This window comes from Rhinolophus ferrumequinum, chromosome 16 (assembly GCF_004115265.2).
Source record: "Rhinolophus ferrumequinum isolate MPI-CBG mRhiFer1 chromosome 16, mRhiFer1_v1.p, whole genome shotgun sequence".
Taxonomy (NCBI): domain Eukaryota; kingdom Metazoa; phylum Chordata; class Mammalia; order Chiroptera; family Rhinolophidae; genus Rhinolophus; species Rhinolophus ferrumequinum.
The window spans coordinates 53,232,707-53,254,370 of NC_046299.1; the positions used below are offsets into that span (position 1 = coordinate 53,232,707).

The 21,664-nt window shown below is 39.1% G+C and overlaps 1 protein-coding gene across 4 annotated transcripts in view; it reads left to right on the plus strand.

The window, feature by feature from the left end:
* The window catches only part of LRMDA (leucine rich melanocyte differentiation associated), a 1,022,392-nt gene that overhangs the window by 794,512 nt on the left and 206,216 nt on the right, over positions 1–21,664 (plus strand). For all 4 annotated transcript variants that reach the window (XM_033129763.1, XM_033129766.1, XM_033129764.1 and 1 more), the window contains one exon: positions 9,572–9,656. In XM_033129763.1, the coding sequence (XP_032985654.1) occupies positions 9,572–9,656 (85 nt within the window). The remainder of the gene's footprint in view (positions 1–9,571; positions 9,657–21,664) is intronic.

Below are 21,664 nucleotides of genomic sequence, written 5' to 3' on the forward strand. Positions count from 1 at the left end.
GTAGAAAGCAAAAGGAAACACAGATATATTTAATTTGGACATGTAGCGTCAACAGAGTTTTAGGTCTTTCTTGAGACAGGGAGTCAGGAAGATTGAAACAAATGTGAACAACTAGAAGTTCACTTACCTCTTTTAGAGGATGAGAGCATTTAGAGAAGGATTCAGTGTCTACGAATTACAGACTCGCTGTGTTTTTCCAAACACCATTGTTACCTATGAAGCAGGAGTTGATCAGCATGTAATTTATTTTGCTGCTGTTCTTTGGGATTTATTGTGGGGACTGGATCGAAACTCTGTATTTGTGTTTAAGTAACCCAAGAATGTACATATCCTATTCATAGCCACATAAAGCAATGAATATAACAAAACCCAAGTTTATTTGGGATATCGTATTCATGCTGAGGTTCTCTACACCTTAATCAGGCAGAAACAGACATCAAAGATTCCTTGCATGTTTTTCACATTTAAATGAAATTTCCCATGCCTTTATGTTTTTCTAATATAAAGAGTGAATTTAGGATACAAGGCCATTAAGACTGTACTTGCCTTTTTTAGATTTCCGTTTCACATTTATGACCTTCTATTTTTGCTAAAAAAGATCAGTAAATTTAAAGAATACGCATGTATCTCATTATAAAAGTTTCCTAGTTCTAGCCACACTCAGCAAAACTCCAAAGAATGCCAGTTTAGAACATAAATATTTTAAGGCCCTATAAAATTGGCAGTATTTTTTCCCCTTTTAATACCATGTTCATTTCATTCCAAGTTACTACCACGATTATATTTTCCAAAGCAGCTTTTCATACAATACACAATTATTTCATACGAGTCTGGGTAGGTCACCTCATTAAGCCTGCAAAGATCAGGCCTCTTGTGAGCCCCACAAATATCCTTGCACTTATTCCTAATTAAAATGACCCTTCTAAATTGTCTCAAGTTTATCAATACAAATCACAAGCTAAGCAAAATCACCCCAGTTGTAGAGTTAGCAGGGCAAGATGACCCGGCCCCCAAACCTCCAGCAGAGCCGACTGTGGTGTGTCCGCAGTGGTGCCCTGCCACCTGTTGGCTTTGCTTACACATAACAGGGGATTGATGTCCTTCACAGCGGTGCAGTAACCCTCTCTGACCCTGTCTCAGTTCATCACCCCCAAGAGAAAAGAAGGGGCCGTTTGAGAATTCCAGACCTCCTGATTTCCCCCATTATTCATTTCCTTGGCCACATGTTTCTTCTGCTAATGCTAAAAATTTATGGCTGAGCACATTAAGGGCAGCACAAGTCCTTCCCTTCTTCTGGATTATTTCATAGTTTCCTGTCATAAGGAAATCCAAGAAGACGTGTCCTCAGCGGATTGTATGTGACAGTGTCTGCTTCTATCTCAGGAATCTGAGGCATGATGGATAAACTGTCAGTTTTGAAGGATGATGTTTTCTCCATATTTCCATGATGAACCAGGCTGTCATCTCCTAATAAATTTCTTACATTGGTATCAATTTATTTTTACAAGCAGAGGGTCTGATGTATTTGGGAAAGGCTCTGACAGCAGATCTGGCCTAGCTTGACAGAGCTGGCTCCACCTCATTTCGGAAAACCGCTCTAGTTCCAAGGACAGAACTTGACCTGTAGCCCTCGAGAATTTAAAAAAAAAAAAAGTCTGTGAGAGGAAGAGAGACACATGAGGCAAGTTGCTTCTTTTAAGCCAAAATAAATCAAGCCTGTAGGACTACCATGACTTAATATTATTTCTAAGTCAACCTTACAAACCCAGAAGAGAAATGCCATATGTGCTATTTACTAAAGAGAGTTAGACCATCACAATAGTGCCGTGAAGATACGGATGAATTCAGATTCGTACTTGGCTAACGATCTCACTGCTTTTGCCCTCAGAAGGTATCTCAGTGGTGCTTTTCTGCTTTTCTGCTTGACAAGAGAGGAATAGAGTTTATTCATGTAATAAATATTTGATTACAAATGATGTGCATGTCCCTGTCACAGCTACTATGAAGGGTAGGGGAAGCCACAAAACATGGAAACAGCCCTACTTCTCAACAAACTTAAATCTCGCTGAAGAGACAAGATGCGATACAAAATTAGAGTGAAGTAAAAATAAATCATCATTAATATTTAATGAGCAATGCTAAGATCTTTGTCTCTTACCTTATTTAATCTTCACCTTTATTGGGAAGAGAGGCAGAATAACATGATAATTCTTTAGACAGTGGCCACTAGAGGCAAGCTTCCTGGATTTGTGTCCCAGCTCTGCCATGTACTAGTAACCCAAGAACCTACATGAGACCTTGGTCAAATGACTTAATTTCTCTGGGCCTCAGTTTTTCCTCACCTGTAAAACAGGGATAGGATTATAACTGCCTCATGGAACTATTGTGAAGATTGAATGAATTAATACATGGAAAATGTTTAGCATAGTCCCACAAAGTAAGCACAAATAAGTATTAGCTATTTTCAACTATCATCATGATATAATTATGACTACCATTTTACAGTGGAGGAAAGTATGGCTTAAAGAGTTTAAGTAAGTTGCCCAAGGTCAATACAGCCAGATGGAGCCTGGCTCTAAATCTTGGTCAGTAAGGCATCAGAGCATAGGGAAGAGAGAAGTAGAGGATATCCAAGTTGTAAATAAGTCAAGGACAGAATCCTTGAAGCTTAATTAGCTTTTCTCTTACTACTCTTTCCATTCCTAGGCCATAAAAGGGTCCTTTTCTCCATAGCTCCACACATGCTGCAGATGTTACTTAAAAGGCTTATGTATAGTTTTGTGCTGGTAAATGGTCAAGAACCAGCTCTCTGGAAAACAATTATGCATGTATATGTGTACATAAGCTTACTGCAAGTTTTATGTATATAAAGACTCAGTAACACACAATTTACAAATAAAATTTAAATGTAGAATACTTTTTGTTATAAATTCCAGTCAGCTAATCAATTCTCACAGAATACTTCCGATTATTTTGGCCAAATTCATGTATCCATAGCCAACCTAAGACTGCAATTGGTGAACAAGTATAGTTCTGGCGACAGGAAAATCAGCTATTTTCCTTTCTTACTGAGTATATCAGAACGTCACTCTTTTGTCAATGACATGAGCAACTTCTTTACTGTATCATATGTATATATTTTTTAATATTGGAAAGATATGTCCTCATTTTTTTGTTCTATTCACACTGTAATGGCTACAGACATAATATATCTTTATGTTGAATCTGCATCATTAATGTTTTTTCATCACTTTCTTAAATTTAGGAAATCAATAAAATAATAAAATCCATCCTTAATTTGCAGCATTTGCCAATTTCTTCTGTAAATAGTCCCACCATGGGTGATGTCAGGCTACCAAAGTGACGTCATGATGGAGTTGGGAAGAGATGTGAAATAGCACATTGTTATGTAACAACAGTTCACTATGTAACTACAACAGACACAAATAATTTCAAGGGCATAAACAATAGTAAAAATTTGTAAAATAATTAAGAAGTGATGAGTCATATTAACTTGACTTTTAATTTAATATAATATATCCAATTGTTAAGTGTCTATAATTTCATTTTCAGTAATGGCTGTGTTTAATAACTGACACAGCTGGGCCAGGTTGACTCCAGATACCACTGGTTATGTCAGCCCCAAAGGACCAAAGACATAAATCACACTGTTAACAAAAATCTTTCGATCTTTGCTCATTAACTTTTACCTATGGCAAATTTTACATGGTTAAAAATAACAGCGTATACTATTTTAATATTCACTTAATATTATGTAATAAAATAGTTATGTATTTCTCTCTTATGTTATAACTTTAGTTGGTTGCCATAAGAAATTATGATTATTTTCAGGTTGCCTAGTATTTAGGTGGTTCTTATTTTTTCTTATTATATTAGTGTCTGCTAAAAAACATTTTGAAAGCCACTGCTCTCGATGATTTGTAAGGTCTTTTAAAAATATTACATTCTATGATTTGGTTATTTATGTAAAGGCCCACAAAATGCCCAAGCCATAGCCCTTTCTTTTATCCATTCCTGGTTCTTTTCCTTCCTCCTTTCCTCCCATAAATATTTCTGAACTAGGACTCTGGGCCTGATGCCATTTTAGGCACTGGCAGAACTGGACCCCCTTTAGATCAGATAAAAACAATGGGAAGCTCCGGGCTATTACCAACAAAGGGCTTCCTTATTCCAGAGAGGCCTTTGGCACAACCCTTCCTTTCCCCTCCACCCCCACCATACCCTACCCCTTCTCTGACTAACTTCCGATCTGAATTTCCCTTTAGCGTCCTAACTCAGCTGAATGACCCGCCCTTGCCCAAACTCAGTCTTTGATCCTTTTGGGTTCTGTCTTGGTTCTTTGGTTACTCACTCACCCTCATCCCTCCCTACCCCTCCACCCCTTTTATTCCTCCCAGTTTCTTGGCTTCTGGCTCTGGACAAGATATAGCTGTTTCTGCTCCCATCCCTGTCTCTGTCATTCCCAATGCAATGCATATATGGCGGAGGTTTCTGTCTTGCTTCACACTGAAAGACGTGGTGCCCCGACCTGGGGGCAGGTTGGATGACTCTAACTTAAGGCTGGCTCTTTGACTTCTAACTTCCTTCTTCAGATGCTGGCAAGTCTTTACCTCTGATTCTGGCAACTTGGCTCACATTTCTGTGTGAATAGTACATGGTTTTGTCTTTGACAGTCAAATATTTTATTCATTCAAGCATCATGCATTGACTTCTTTCTGTTTTTTTGGCAGGATGTTGGGTACAAGGGTTAATAGTATAGTTAATCTTGGGAGTTAATAGAGTTAATCTTGAAAGCTCTTTATTAGTTTGAATAAGTAACAAGCAAGGACATAATTACTATCCCAAATATTTAGCTGCCATAATAGAGGTCAGAGACAAAGCTCTGTGATAATGGCAGTCCTGTTATGAGTTGGTGACTCTTACTAACCAGTATTAATCATAGTTATAATTTTTTTCTTGATGAGTTAGGAATACAGTCAAGGTCCTCGTTTTACTTTTCTCGGTATTCCCAGCACAGGGCTTGGCATATAGTAGGTGATTATTAAATACTTGATAACTAAATGAGTGATGCTTTTTCTTACGAGAAAAAAAATAAATGTTTTTAGAAGAGTCAGCTTTGTACCACAGTTTCAGGGAATGAATTGTGATGAAAAGTGAAGATTGCTTTTACTTGAAAGAGGTTGACACATTTCCCAGACCCGGGATCACTTTATACAGTGTATGATTTAAGGGTGAGTGAGCACGCCAAAGCACTCCACTTGAGCTGAGTGATGGGGAATGAGTTGTGGAACTGTGGTCTTAGATGATGTTTTGTGAAAAATAGTAGGAGATTTATGGCTATTAAACAACTCTGTAGCCACCCCTTCTTGTTTTGAAGGCTGCCAAATCTTTCCTCCTGTGGTCTGTATCATGTTCTTTCAGGGCAGGCATGATGTTCAGGTATATACACTGGAATGCAGGTTTCCACAGAATGCACCCAGTGTGAAGGGGCTGGAATTATATACATTCATCAGAAGATGTTTGTTTTCTGTAACCACAGAGTTAAATTCTCACTTAGCAAGTCTCTTATAGCGTGCACTGTACTTCACTGAATCTTTTCCAATGAGGTTGCCAAAGTTCTACCTTCCTTCCTACTTTATGAAAATTGCAGAGTGCAGTATATTAGTGACTATTATCATTATTGATGTGAGTATTAGCAGCTCTCAAATTGTGAGTGGGAGAAAAATGCAGAAACCTTCAGCATGCTTTGACAAATCTTAAGCAGAAGGACTTATCAAGCTGCAATGAGGATTTCAAGCCTTGGTGTGAAGGAAATACATATTTACTATTATTTCCCAGCTTTTTTCCCCATTCTATTGTCACACTCAATAGCTTTAGAAGAAACAGAAATGGGATATTTCATCACCAAAAAGTCATCCAGCGATGGCTTAATCCATGTTATGCAAGTACTTGAAAATTGTTGGAGGAAATTTCCTATAATATGGGTTCATATCAGTATAGGACTGGGTGAATCCGAGATAAAACAGGAGTCTGTGTTTTATTTTCAGTTTTCATATTTAATTTTGAGAAATTTCAAATAATAGAAAAAATTTTAAAATTTTGAAATTTTCTAATATTTTGACATATTTATTTCAAGCTTTGTCTCTAAATGAAAGAAATAAACCTTATATATGAAATAGAAGTTCCCCCATCCCATTAGCTTCGATACTCTTACTCTGCCCAGTGATAGATGCAACCATTTTCTAAATTTGGTGTATAACTTTCATAATTTTTCGATGTCTACATAGACATATGAGATCAAAGAACTACATAATTGCATAAATATACTATATTTATCATTTTGCAACTTGCATTTTCACTCTGTATTAAATTTTTAGACCTCCTTAAATTGAGATATATAAATCAGGTTTATTGCTCTTAAATACTAAATATCATTCCATCATATAAATATACAACATTTTACTTGTTTATTTTCCTTATTGACAGATATTTGAATTATTTCCAGTTTGTTCTTTTATAAATAATGCTGCAGTAAACATTATTTTATGTTCCACCTCACAGACCTGAGTGGAATTTTCCATTTCACTCAGTGTATATATTTTAAATGAAATTGCTGTACCAATTTTCAATTTTATTAGATATTGCTAAATTACTCTCCAAAGTATTTAAACCAATGTACATTCCTACTTGCAAGGGATGAGAAAGTAGTTTTGTTTCCCTTCATTCTCCATAACACTTGTTAGTATAAGACTTACAAGTTTGCCGATATGGTGGGTGGAAAAATTGTATCTTACTCTCTTAATTTGCATTGCCCTTAATACCAGTAAATTTGACCATCTACTTTTTTATTTATTGACCATTCAGGTTTTCTCTTTGAATTGTCTGCATTTCCTTTGTCCATTTTTCTATTGTGTTTTTATTTACTGACAGACATATGTATTCTGGATACTAATATTTTATTGTAGATGTTACAATATCTTCTACTGGGAGTGATTTAAAAAGTAATATGTAAAAGTATAATGCTTGCCATAGGTAGTTAGGAAATTTGGCAAGGACTCAAAGATTTAAGAGTATTTATAGTTCTGAAGATTCAGATTTACCCAAATTTCCCTATTCTCATATCTTCTTAATCCAGGTAAAAACAAAACAAAAGAAAACAAAACACATTATTTAGATTGTTTCTATTGTCTCACACTTGCTCTACTATGGGTACATTACTCCAGTTTCAAGGGGAGTTTTTATTCTTGGGCAGGTAGTGGGCAAATTTAAGGTATCATCTTATCTGCTTCTTTTATACGATAAGTGTGCTTTTCTGAATTGTGCTTCTAAGTATAATATTCAGAGACCAAGTGTGTATATCTCTATTGAAAACATCACGTGGACTTCATTTGGATAAAAGCTTAAGTCAAAGACACGGCAGTTAGAATCTTGATTTGTAGTAGTTTTCCTAAACATCCAGCCATGGAAAGTCCCACTGAAAGGCATAGTTGGCAATCTTGTTCTTTTCCTGGGTTCTTTCCCATGACTTGAGTTTATAAATGGATACTGAGTAGAAAAGGGATTAAATACTCGGCATAGAACCATGACTGCAAGGCAGAGCTCGAGCTGCACACTTTTTGCTTCGACTACAATTGGAAATAAAATGAAATAGCTATTTTACTCTTGGTTACAAAACTCGAATGTTTTGCCCAGTCAGAGGTATTTGCTGAAAGGTAGTTTCTTCCAGTAATTTTAGGAAAAGCTGTCATTAAATTGTCAACAGCCCAAATTGCGATTAGAAGTACTAAGAAATATGACAATATAGCAACCTAAGATTCATGTTGGAATTTTAGGCTTTTTCGGTGATAAAGTGGAACAAAAACATTGACAGAGAGAGAAGCATGGCCTGTTATGGAGGAAGTATGGTAGACCTGTGGAAGGTTGGCGCCCAGACTCCCACCCCATATGTCCAGCCTCAAGCACTGAATAGATGCCATATTTGAAACACTGTCATTATGTCTCATTTATCACATAGTCACTACAGGAGACCTTGAATGCCAAACGGAGAAATACATGGTGACTCTACTATTTGAATTTTTAATCTATTTTGTGACTCTTTTATATTATTGCAGCATCCTAAGTGTGATAATGATGTAGGACCTATGAAGTCTTACCTACCTTTTAAAACACTTTTCTTAGTTTCTGAACTTTTATCTTTCTGGACTCACTACCTTTGCATCAAGTTTAAACATCATATATTTTCTTTGGAGCCGGAGTGAAGTAATGCTCCCTGAAATCTGTCTCGACCTTAGGGACAGAGCTTCTGGTTCTACACCTTTCAGAGCTCTTTATATAAGTCTCCACTGAAAGCTGCTTAATCAAATATCTCAAATGTCAGAAACGGGATTTAAAGGGTTTTTCTGGCAAGTACGTCTAATCTCCTATTTAGTTTTGATTCCTATAATGTAGATAATCTCTTTGGAGAAAAAGCTTGCTCCTAGCAGAGCAAATATATCCCATAGAATGTATTTCCTATTCCAGAAAGAAAAATCTAGCATTAATGAAATTTACTTTTTCATGAAGCTTGGAAAGGTTGTAAGCTTAGGATTTTGAGCCTAGCAGATGTTCTTCTTTGGATATTAAAAAAAAAGTAGGTAACATTTGATTCAGAAGTCTCAATAAGAGTTACAGTGGTGATGCTTTTTGCTATAAGAAGCCACATTCTGAATGTGACATAATGGTCATCGGTTCTGAGTGACAACCAACCTCACAGCCACGGTCCTTTCTTCCTGCCTTAGCCCCGAGGGATGTAGTTAGGGAAAAGAGAGAATTAGCAGCCTGGTCACATCGCATACAGAGTTTGATGGTTAAAGAGCTGTTTGTGTACAATAAAAACAAAACAAAACAACTTCATAGGTATATTTCATATCATGTTCTTATAGGCCTTGGAATAGCAAAGTTTTGTTGATAACCATTATATTTCAAATTTCAGGTGGTTTCTCAGTGCTCTTGTTACACTTAGTCAGAACCCCAACTGTGTGATCTGCAAGGGCTTATATCCTTCCTTATGTCCACCTCATGCTGTGGAGTCCTAAGTCTTCGTGTTCTCTCTGTCTTCCTGCCACTGGGCCCATGTAAACCATCTCGGGTTTTCCCATCCACCCGGGGATTAAGCTCAGCCTCTTCACTGGTTCCCACAGTAATCTCCTCACAGTGAGCATTTAATCCATGGGAATTACTGGAAGGATGCCCGCGACAGAAATCTAAGTCTGCACCATTTCTTACCTCCAACCACTCTCTTTTCCTCCTTCTTGCTTACAGTTCAAGACAATAAACAAACAGCCCCTTTGTGTCAGAGCAACTGCCACCTGTACCAAGGCCCCTCAGAGCTGTGTATTCTACCCTACACTCACCAATATATTATCCCAACTCAGGCCACTCTTGCTTCCTAAGATGAGTCTCGGTCAATAATATTCTCTCCAAACCCAGATCCCAAGGAGACATGTGTGGTAAACGAAGGTGTTTAGTATTTGGTGTTATTTCAACATTGACATTTGCTTTTATCGCGCAGGTTTCCAGTGACAGCGCTGCTTCCTCTCCGGAATGCCACTACACACCCCTGCCTGGTGCTTCCAGGGACCTCACCAGTCACCGCGGTAGGAACTCAGCTGTTTATTGCTCTCAGTGGTTGCGGGAGGGACACTTGGCCATGTGGGGCTCTGGGCTCGTGACTGCTGCCTTGGCACTTTAGAAGGGACATAGTGCTTTTTAAGTCCTTGATGAAAAAACCATGCCTGTCAAACCTAGCGATTTTAACTCATATTGAACAGAATTTAGTGGCAGTCTACTGGGAAGGCAGATAAATTCACGGCATAATTTTGTGATTTTTTTTCTTTAAATAAAGAGATTATAGTTCTTAAAAATTACTAAGTAGATTATTACCTCCAGCAAAAAGGATGAAGAAAAATGGAGAAACTCACTAATATTTGTAGAAGTATCATTGTTGGGGAGTATAATAGTTGAAATCTGTAATTTAAAAATGAATGAACTCTGCATTGCAGCTAAAAGGAATTCCAGTTTTCCTGGAAACATTAAGAGAATCAGTGTGTCATTTTCCCTGAATCCTCTGATCCTTGAAATATTAATTTGGCTTACCTAATTTTTCCAAAGCCTTGAATTCATATTGCCATCTCTAGAGCCTATATGGAATATAATTTTAAAATGCCTTATCCCTAAGCTGGCTACTTAGGCCCAGGACTATGTGAATCATCTTTGTTGGAACTCATTAGGACCGAAAAGTCCAGGTGCTATAACTTGTTTATCCCATTTTATCCTGGATATAACTACAGCCACGTTTCCTAACTGTGAACCTACCTTCTAAAGGTAAATGAGAACAGGCTTAGTTTAAGGGCATTCCATACTTTAAACATCGTTTCCCCAAGCAGGAAATTCCCCTAGAACATACAGGGAACACTGAATAAGTACTGTTCCAGCTTGGTCATCCAGCTACATTGCAAGGTTGGTGGGTAGGAGGAAAGGCTATAGAGAAGAGTGATGGAGCTAGTCCTCTCAGAAGACACATAGGCTCTGGGCAAATGGCGCATTTCTGCAGGAAATGATCGAGAGAGTAATGAAGGTTCCAGTTATCCGTGACTTGGGCTTGTGTTGCATCTTTGATGTCTGGGCACAGTAGAACTTTTCTACATTTAAATATACGTTGGTTCAATTAGGGTTCAATGGTGATTCTGTTCATTGTGTGTCAATTTTTGTGAAAATCAATTTTGCTCAAAGACAGGTAGAATAAATAGCTGCCAACATGTTATATTTTGAGAGGCATGAATAGGTCTTCTTCACTAAATGTCCTCATGAAGGTTCTGAGCGTTATCTCTTTAGAGACTTTTTTTTTAATTCCCCTCGGCAAATAATAATACCTTATCTAGAAAGAAAAACAAATTAACCCTAGCATCATATCCTCCTGGATTTATTAATTGGTTTCTTGTATCTGAATGAGGGTAATTTTACTCTATAGCCCGTTGAGTACACTGCATAGGAACTAAAGTCTCAGAGCCCTCAAGCCCACTTACTTGTAAAAGTTGATCTGCTCATGAAATTGAGATTTCACAACAGGAGGATATGATTAGATAAATGTTAATCATCAATAAAACAAAAATCACCTGTCGTTGTAATAGTAAAATAATAAATCTAAACCTTGAAGAGATAAAATATAAGACAAATAAGCAAAATAATATATTTTGAGTAATATTTGGAATATGGAAAATGCGTAAGGTGGTTAGAGTGAAAATAGGTGCCCTTGGTTGACGTCAGAGCCCGACATCAATGGGGAAAATGTTATTTAAAGGGAGCCAACAACTGATGTCTCAATTTTACTGAGGAATTTTCCTCTGCATTTAATGCCCTTGTTGCCTGATCAGTGCTAAGGACTTGGATGGTGAAAAAGCAAGTCAGCATCATGAAATGATGGCCAGGTCTTTTGAGCCTGACGTCATAAGGAGACCAGTAAAGAGAGAGCTTAATGAGAAGCTCATTAAGGCTGAAAAATTATTGGACTGAAAAGATGAGACTGATATATTTCAGCTTGGCATGAATTATACAATGACCAATGGGGAAGCCATATTTTTTGGCACCAAGAATGAAACCACTTAAGTGTCATCTTGTTGTTGTTTTTTTATATTTAATTTAAAGAAATTATTCTAAATTTCAGATCATATAAATTAGCAAACTATTTGAGCATCATTTGTTGATACCCTCCTGGAAACAGCTTACAAACATTTGTCCAGAGAGGTAATTTTACATTGTGAAGGCAAATTACATCAATTCTCTCCCAAGTGAAATCTTCCATGATGTTTGAAACTTGGTCTCTAAAATCGTAAGTGGAAGTTCTATTTGCAAATAATGTTTGATTCGTCCAGTTCCCAATCTCTTTTCATTCCGCACCAACAACTACACAAACTGACAGGCAGTAGTTCTTGTGAAAATTGCTATTTTTCTATACATGCCATTTTCCCTTTACTTGTCCTTTTTTGTAACTTCCAATGTCGAGTATGATAGGCCCAAGATTCATGTCCTAAGGACTCTAGATTCAAATGCAAAGAAAGTCTGGGCTCAGAATGATGATCAGGAGATAGAGGACTCCATCTGTAACTTACAGATAATCTGTACATTGTAGAAAGTAATGCATAGTATTTTCTGCTTCCTATGTGAAATTTTTTCTGACCTCATCTGTTTTGATTTTCCTCCTTCTTGAGGTACTTATAACATTTGTTTCTATTTCCTTAGCACAATTGTTCATATTCTGCTTTGTATCATAGAGGTCAGGTAAATGCATATCTCGAACTTATAAATGAAAGCACCCTGAGGAGCAGTACAGATTTGAGCCCTTCTTCTTTCACATCACTGACTCCTACTCATTCTTCAGGTATCAGCTTAAGTAGCATAACTCCAAGGAACATTCTCTGATCCCACATCCCTACACATTCATATTAGGTCAGTTTTACCTTTTCAGGGACTATTTTTTTAGGTGGGCTATAAGCTCTTGAGGGGAGTGGAGGAGATTATATCTATGTGGTCACCACTATCTCTGCTGTGCTTGGCACAGGGCCTCATACTTAATCAGTGCTCAATAAATATTTGTTCAGTAAATGACGAGTGATAAACATCCAGAGGAGAGTCAGTAACTTAGATACCTGTGTGAGATAACTTGATTGCATCTGAGAAAGGAGACCCATCTTCCATTAGAGGTGAGCACATACTGAAGTGAAAGGCCAGCCTTGTGGACCTCAGACCTCAACTCTGTCGCTTTCAGAAATCCAAATGATCATGGATGGAAGCCATATCTATTGATCCATTGCCAGGCAGATTTAGCCACATTGCATAACTTTCACGTCGATACTTATTTTAATGTCATAGTTTTCAAACTCTGGTGCTTTGATGGTAGAAAGTGAATGGGATAAACTGAGGCAATGAATGGAACTGTTTTACTAGAATAGAAGCTCTCAAAGAAGGGTCTGAACTCTCAGTGTGATGTAGGTTGTGTTATAGATACGGTTTTGGACCAGTCTACCTGAAATCTCCCTGAGAATTCTGCTGTCTTCAGAGCATGTCTTCAGAGTACAGAGAACATGGGTTGGGTCAGTGTTCTCAGCTGTTACCTAGTCTACATACTATATATTTATTTTATATCTTTGCATTCCCATTACGAAGAATGTTGAAATGTTTGTTGGAGAAATGTCTCTAAATACACTGCATGTATAGGACATAGCCCTGCATGACACATATTGCCATTATTTATCTGGTAGCTGTTAGAAGTAGAATTTGCATTTATATAGACCATTGTGTCTTTCGGGGAAGAAATTTCTCTTTAAAGCATAGACCATATCATCTTCAAGACAACCCTATAAAGTAGGGAGGGTAAATATTATTATTCCCATCTAACAGGCAGACACCAAGAATTTCTAGGGAAGACTGAGTCACTCAGGAGCAGAGGTAAGGGAAAACAAACTAAAGCTCTGTGTCCTTGGTTTCCAGGCCACCCCTGATATTTGTCCTTCACACAGGACCTATGAAGTAAATGCAGGGCTAACGGTGGTATTGTGCTGGGGGGAAAGGAAAGAAAGTACATGGACAGGCAAAACCTAGAGATGTCCACTGCCAGGGTGGATTTCCAAAGCGTGTGCTAAGGCTGCAGAGAAGTATATCACCCTTGCCTGTTTCTATCAAAAGAATGACCTGTTACTCTCCTCCCTGACACTTTTTTAAAATTACAGATCTATAAATTCTGGAACAGACAAAATTTTAAAAACCAAAGGGGAAAATACTATGTATGGTACCAGTCTGAATTCAGACAGGGGAAATAGAAGACACACTATATATTCAAATTATGAAGCGTTTTAATGTAAGGAATGACTTATGTAATAAGGGAAGGACTGAGAGTCAGGGAGGCTACCACCTAGGGTCTCCACCTTGGCACCGAGTCCAATAATCTTCAAGAGCTTGCTAAAGTTTCTGGGCATCTCAGGAACCCCTGGGGATCTCCTACTGACTTTCTAATCTTCAGCAACAATGCGGGGTGACTCTCAAGAAATTCACTTGGATACTGCTTCCAACATTGGGGCTATCCTCGCAGTGCCCCGCCCCTCCTTCTTTCCAGATTTCCAAATCATACTCCAGTGTCTCTCTTTTACCCACTTTAACCTAGAACCATATGCCAAGGGAATCCTGGGAAGTGTAGTTTACAGTTCTTCCTCTGAGTTGCGGAGAAAACCTTAGAAGAAGGTGGTGGTGATGCCGGTTAAAACATCTGATCTGACACATCTACCCTAATCCAACCTCACCAACAGCTATCACTTTGAGGGTCCCCTTCCACTTTGTTTGTACACACATTTTGCAAAGTTATTACAAGCCCAGTGAACATCTCTGAATTATTGGTTTTTTTGCCTGATGCTTATACAGCTACTTTGAAGATATGCCATAGTTAGCTTGTCCTATCAAGCACTGGACTTTAAATGCATAAAAAGAAACCAAGCGGAAATCTGGTATGAAAACTTGCATGGAGATGATAACCATCCTACTTCTAGCCAACCTTGGCAATCTTGCCATTATTTTTATAAACACAGTTGTTAGGTGCTCATCCTCTTCCAGGGCCTTGGTCTATTTGTGTTTGAAATTGATTGCCAGGACTGGCACAGAGTGATTCACATAGCAACTTATCGTGACTAGTTGTCACTTGCAGTTTCCTTAATATGAGTTGTATTTTATACCTCGCAATTGATTTTTCTGTATATTTCCAAGAAGTAGCTCAATGTGGGCCATGCAAAAAAGAAGAAAAAGATGGAAAGAAAAACTGCAGGTGTTTTTGTTTTGAATTTTTAAATAGTTTTAGCCTGAGATACCAGCAAATACATTTTCACAAAAGCCATAAATACAAAGTATTTTGCTTCAACTATTAAGTAAGCCAAAGTGAAATGAATAAGGGGAAAATTTAAATGGATGTATGCGAAGATGTGGCAATGTAGACAAAGACATCTGGGATGGGGATGTCCGCCAGAGAAACTGCATGCCACCAGCACTATGCTTTCGGGAGGGTTCAAGATGAGACTGCCTGATCACCAAATGGTTCATCACAATTTGCTCGAGGATTGTAGGATTTGGAGGTAATCTGTCTCTTTCAGCCAATTTTTAAAACATTTTCTATGTTTTATATCCCTACCACCTTGCCTTGTCAGCCCACCGGAGGTGTGCAAGCTAAGTCGGTTTGATTGTTATAATAAACAAAATCTACACAGAATAATAACAAAGACTCAAGGAAAATAGATGCGTTTATTAGGTTATCTTAGTAGTTCAGCCTCAAGGAATCTTTTTGCCTACTGCTTGTTGGTTCTCATGGGCCATTTAAATCGATGGAATAAACAACCTGATCATTTTGGTGACTTTGCCAGGTAGGTCTCACCTGAGATCAGACCCTGTGACTAAGGCAGCCTGCTTATTTGTTGCCTTCTGTTTTCTGGAATATTTTGATTACAAGTGATCCTTGAACAATGTAGGGGTTAGGGGTGCTGACCCCCTGTGGAGTCGAAAATCCACATATAACTTTTGACTCCCCCCCACTTAATTACTAATAGACTATTGTTGACTGGAAGCCATATGGATAAACAGTTGATTAACACATATTTTGTATGTTATATGTATCATATATGCTGTATGCTTGCAATAAAGGAAGCTAGAAAAAAGAAAATGTTATTAAGAAAATCATAAGGAAGAGAAAATATATTGGCAGGTACTGTACGTATTTATAGAAAAAAAACTCCTCTCTACGTTGACGTGTGCATTGAAACCCATGTTGTTCCAGTGTCATTTGTAGTCTTTCAAGCGAGCTGACCAGCAGATGACTTCTCAGAAACGTCACTGACTCATTGAAGGTTCATAAAAGCATAACAGATTTAGCCTCCCTATGGAAAGTATATTGAAAGCAAGAAAGAGAGATGGAGGGAGAGGCCAGGGAGGGAGAGAAAGAGAGAGAGAGAGGATCTTACATTAACAATTGGCAAGGAAGGCCTCCCTGCTGAGGGGACACCATTCATCTAGGGGTCCTGTCGAATCAGTGGCTCCCTTCTTTCAGACTTCATGTTACGGCTCTGCCCTGCCTGTGTGCCGGGAGAGTATGTTGGTTCTTTGAGCAGAGCTATTATTAGCATTTTCTAATTATGTAAAATGCTTTCCTCTGATGACATTTTCAACAGAACCCATTACTTTAGTTTTCTTTCCTTCGTAATGCTTTTATGGGTTTATAATCTTGGTGGAATTCTCAGATGCTGAGAACTGCTAAAGTTTCCTTTATTTAATTGAGGTGACTAGTGATTTGACAGTAGTGGTTGACAGGTTTATTTTATCTGCGTGGCAGTGGGAGTCTATTTTCAGTGTGTGCACTCTGTTCCAAAGTAAAAGGACTTTACTAAGTGCTGAATAAATTGTACTTTCCTTTGATTCTAAAGCTTGCTGAAATGGTTTAAAAACTCTAGTCTGGGTCATCAAATTCATCTCCCTGCTGCTTTGCAGGGTCAATAGCTTCACTCTGTATGGAGCGGGGCTGGGTGGATTGGAATGGAGGGTAGTGTAGATTAAAACTTCCGCATATATATAGATAGATGTGCATGTGTGCACTCGCTGTCTGGGAAGGTGGCAGTGATGGAAGAGCAAGCCAAGTGGAATCTGAAGATGGATGAATCTGTTAGACTATTACCAAGACTGGCATGGACTTGAGCCAGGAACTTTAAGCTACGTCTTTTAAGCATTTGAAATCCATAGGGTCCATTTCCTGTACTTTTTCTCCAAGGATGATCTTTCATTTGCAGTCTCCAGGACTGCTTTATTTCTCTACTTTTCGGGCAGAATTGTAGTGCACTCAGAGACACAGAGGGGCTAGGAATTTGGTTCTTCTGTTCCAGAAGCTAAGCAAGGAGGGAAAAATAGGATCACCGCCCAACCCCCACCTAGCAGTAAGGAACCTTACTTCTGTAGAATGAGCAGTCATAAGAATAGCCCTTTCCCCAACAGTCAGTGCAAATAAAAATGGTAGTAAAAACCTGTCCCTCTGTCTTAAAAAATGGAGGGTCTGAGATTGACAGGTTTGAAGATTCTAAATGTCTTGAAAGTTCAGAGTTATTGGCTGTTTCTTATCCCTTCCATTGGTCAAATCTAACTCCTGAAGTGACAAGTATTGCTCTGAGCACTGTCATGGACTCCTCCAGCGTGTCTTTATTTAGTATCCCCTGTGTACAAAGTATATGTTAGCATTTTCAGAAACTTCAGAAATAGAGCGTAGCATCTGTCTTCCTAGAATTTATGGTCTGATTGAGGAGACACCAAAAATGAAGCAATGCCCACCAAACAATATATTATGCACTATGTAATTCAGAGTTGCTTTACTGGGTACCAGCTGGGATCAGGGCTATAACTGTTTAGGAAAATGGGAATCAGTCAAGGCTAGAATAGTCAGGCGTGGCTGTTGGGAAGATGGTGGTTTTGAGCTTTGCAGAACACGTAGGGCATTGGTAGGTGGAGGGCAAAAGAAGGACATTCCAAAAACAAAGGAAATGGATAAGCCGCACGGGGTGAGAATGGATAGAATGGACTGAAGGAAGCTACCCAGTTTTGAAAAAGTCACAACTACGGTTACTTACACAGGGTGGGTCCATATTACGGCAGTCTTTGAACAGGCAGAAGCATCTAGATTTGATTTAAAGCTGTGCTATGGGGTTGTTAAACTGTAAACAGTGTGCAGGTGGAATTGGAAAAAAAGAGTCTAGAGTTGAGAGGCCACTGTGTGGTGGTATTGAAGGGAGTTTGTTCCGGTTTTAGACACTTTCCATTTCTTGACACCATACTATGTGACTGCAGACTCTGTTGCCTCCAAAGAGCACGTTCCTAGCAAAGGTAATTTAGGAAACAACTTAGTAACAGATGGGGAAGACAGCTGGGGCCAGGACACTGCCAGTGGAGCAGGCATGGGGACGATGTAAAGAGAACCTTATGACCACGGTGCAGATGCTGTTTGGGGTTGCTGACGGTTTGGTCACTGGGTATCCCTGGCGTGGGCATCAGAGAAAATGATCAGTCAATGCTTTTCCTCCCCATGTTATTCAAAGTATTTCTGATGTTGGCTTTTGAAACCAAAATGTAGAGCCCAGCATCCGTTTAGGCTAATGTTGAAATCATCTAGCGTTGGATGATGAAGCCTGGAGTTACTGGCTGGATGGGGGAACAGAAAATAAAGGAAGCAAATATTGCAGTTGCTACTGAGCAACATTCTGGAGCAAATGCAACAGACGGACTTAATGACTGGTTATCTTTAGGGATAGAGAGCCCCAGAGACAGCAGAAGGCTGCTTGGAAGCTGGCACGGTGTGTGGAAAGCTGTGGTCTCTTCCTGTACTCCCTCTCTCGTGCCCCCCCCCCACCCCACACACAAGATTCTCCCCTACTCCTCATGCACGAGCTATCATCTTGCTGGTTAAATGGAAGGAAAACTGCTGGAATTGATGCAGTAGAGCTCGGGGCAACAGCAGCAAACAAAAATGAAGCAGGCAGAGCAGCCACACAAATTTGTTCTCTCCCAGTCTTTGGCTCAAGATGAGCTGTAGCCTTTAAAAAGCTAATTAAGTGGCCAGTGTGTTTTAGTCTTCCATCATAGGTGCATCAAAGGAGAGATGTTTGAAGCCGAAACTTTTCGTCTAGCTTGTTCTGCGGAGCGCTGTGCCCAGCGTCAACTTCCCAGTGCCAGTTCTTCCAACTCGTTCATTTCCCTGCCTCTTGTAGAAAGCTTTACCCCTGCCACAGGTTTTTCCTCATGCAGAGATTTTTACAACCCTTTTGGAACAAATAAACAAACATCTGGAATTATGTGGTACATTTAATTAAAAAGTTTGCATTTGGCCAGAAATGGTAAAATCATGAAAAATGGCCTGTCGGTGAGCTCGAGGAAGCCAAACGATGACGTTGTTGGCTGCGAGTGGATTGCAATTGAGTGAGGTGAACACCTGCTCAGTTAGCCTGCTGTCCTCCAGCTTTCCCCTTCCAGCTATTAATATTTACTGCTCTGCTTCTTTATCCGTTCTAATGAAATTTTTCGTTGGGGCTGGTCAGGGGAGAGGGCTGTTACTTTTCCAATAACTTTGGATTTGTTGGGATGTGTGTACTTTATAAAGGGTGTGGTTTTGGGCTTTTGACTTTTCAATTCTCTTAATCAGAATTCCATATGCTTTAGGTCACTGCCAGGGCCTGTTTCTGTTTCTTCAATCAGTCACCCAACCATGTTTATTTTATTTTATTTATTTATTTTGTTTAATTTTTTTTTTTTTTTTTAGAGGAACCCTGCACTGGGGCTGTGGGCTCTGCCTGCAGGAATCCTATAGTCTAATGGGAGAGAAAAGTCCCTGTGCCTAGAAAGCAGAGGCCAAACTAGATGTAAGAATGAAGAGAAGTGAGAGATGAGTGAAGATCAAAGGATTGGGCGGCACGTTGGATGAAAATGAGAGCTGAATTAAGCAAATGGGTGGAAGGAGAAAGCCAAGTTTATCATATCACTTGGGAGTGGCCACTGCTAAGTTGTTTTTACTCAGGTGTAAAGAAAGGGCTTTATTCCTCCCACCTTCTGCTTGCAAATGTGTAAGGCTCTTTCCCCTAATCACCTTATAGAAACCTACACAGGAGGAAAAACAAAATGTGTTCCTGCTACAGACAGGCAGTTTTAAAACAAATCGTGTCCCCTCCCTCTCCGCTCACACATTTCCACCCAGTTGTTACTCCTGTGAACTTTGATTATAAAAATTCTAAAGCCACCGCTGGAATGAAAGAAACCATTTGTATAGGTACCAAATCTGGAGGAACTCCCCCCTCGGTGGTTTCTGAGTGTGAAAGAGAACTTAGGGAGTGACCAAAGGGCATTCTTGTTCAATTTCTGGTGGGTTGTGTGTGTGAGAAGAAACCTCAAAGCAGAGGTTAGATATGATTATTCTGTTTCTGATTAGAGTCTCCTCTATGAGGCATTCCTGTGGTGACGTTAAACATCACTTTTGTTTGCATATTAAGAAAAGGAGGTTGAGACAATTTGGCTTTGCAGAATGTAGGCTCTTATATGTCTCCCACTTGAGGAATTATACCCAGGATGAAGTTATCCTAAGGAAAAGATGGGAGGAGGTTGTCGTTGAACAGAATACAGGGGAAGTCGCCAGAGACTGAAAATACAGTGGGTACCATTTTCGTTAGATCAAAAGAAAGGATGAGTATTATTGAACTCAGGTAAGAGGTCCAGGAAGAGTGGGAATTCCCCACGGCCTTGTGGATGATAGGCTCATCTGTGTATGCGAGGTGAAGAGAGTAGCCCGAAGGAAGTGAAATAAAACTTACACAACTTTCAAATCCAATCAGGATATGAAACCCAGAGCCAGGGTTTTCTATGTCAGTGCTAGTTCAGCTTCTTCATACGATGAAACCCTGGTTTCACCTTGACCTCTCTGGACTTCTAGAAGCACAGATAGACACAGGACCCTCCTGGAAAAAAACACTCCAGTGTTGTCAAAGGAGTGCTTAGCCCTCAACTCTTTATTATTCTTGTGCATCTGTTTCTTTACATACTCTCTGCAGAATCATTAGCATGAAAATAAAAGAGGACAGCAACTTGGAATTTTCCATTTGTAGCTTCCTTAGTCTGTGGGGTCAGAGTTCTGTCCTCAGGGATGCTAATGCAAACTCTCAGTGCGGTTCCTGGGCAAATGTTCCTCAACTAAAAGACAGAAGGGGGTGGGGAGCCAGGAAAATAATGCAATGCTAATTCTAAAACACAGACTGCCTGGAGATTCCAATTTAAATTGCCTTTTACCCTATTCCCACCCTCCCCCAAAGAGGAAAAAAAATCCTATGTTGTAAGGACAGACATCTGTGTAAGAACAATAAAGCCGTCTTCTCTCTTGTGGGTTAGCTCTTTATTCCTTTATTTATCTTGCTGTACCTCATCAGTCTCTCCCAAATCAAGGAGAGTCAAAGAGGATGAGATGCAGTCCCTTTCTTTGTTTTTGATTAAAGAAACCGATATAACCATCCTCTCCTTCAAATTTCTTCTCTCAAGAGAGAGCTTTCCTTTTTATATCTAATTTCTTCCTTTCTTCATCGGACTCTTGGAATCTTTCTAGAACTTACTTCATACAGTGTATGAATCAAATAGCCAAGGTCCCCTGGAGAACAGGCTAGGCAGGGCAGTAAATGCAGCTATATCTGGGAAATTGTAAAGCAGAAGGAGAACTAAGCATAATGAACATGTTCACAGCGTCCTTTCTTCTCCTGAATCCTTAGAAATTCATTCATTAATTAAAAAGATATCTGCTGAGCACATACTATGTGCCAAGCATTGTTACAAACACTGGAGATAGGGGGATATAAGAGGATGAATAAAGCAGACAAAAATGTCTGCCTTCAAAGAGCTTAACTTCTAATTGAGTGAAAGCATTGATAACTAAAATAAAAAATAAAAGTCTCATCTGTATGTTAGAGATAATTACTAAGATGAAAAGCAAAGGGAGCATGTGTTCATAATTTAAGATTTGATAGCCAGAGAGGGCACCACGGAGAAAGTGGCATTGGAGTAATAACTGGAA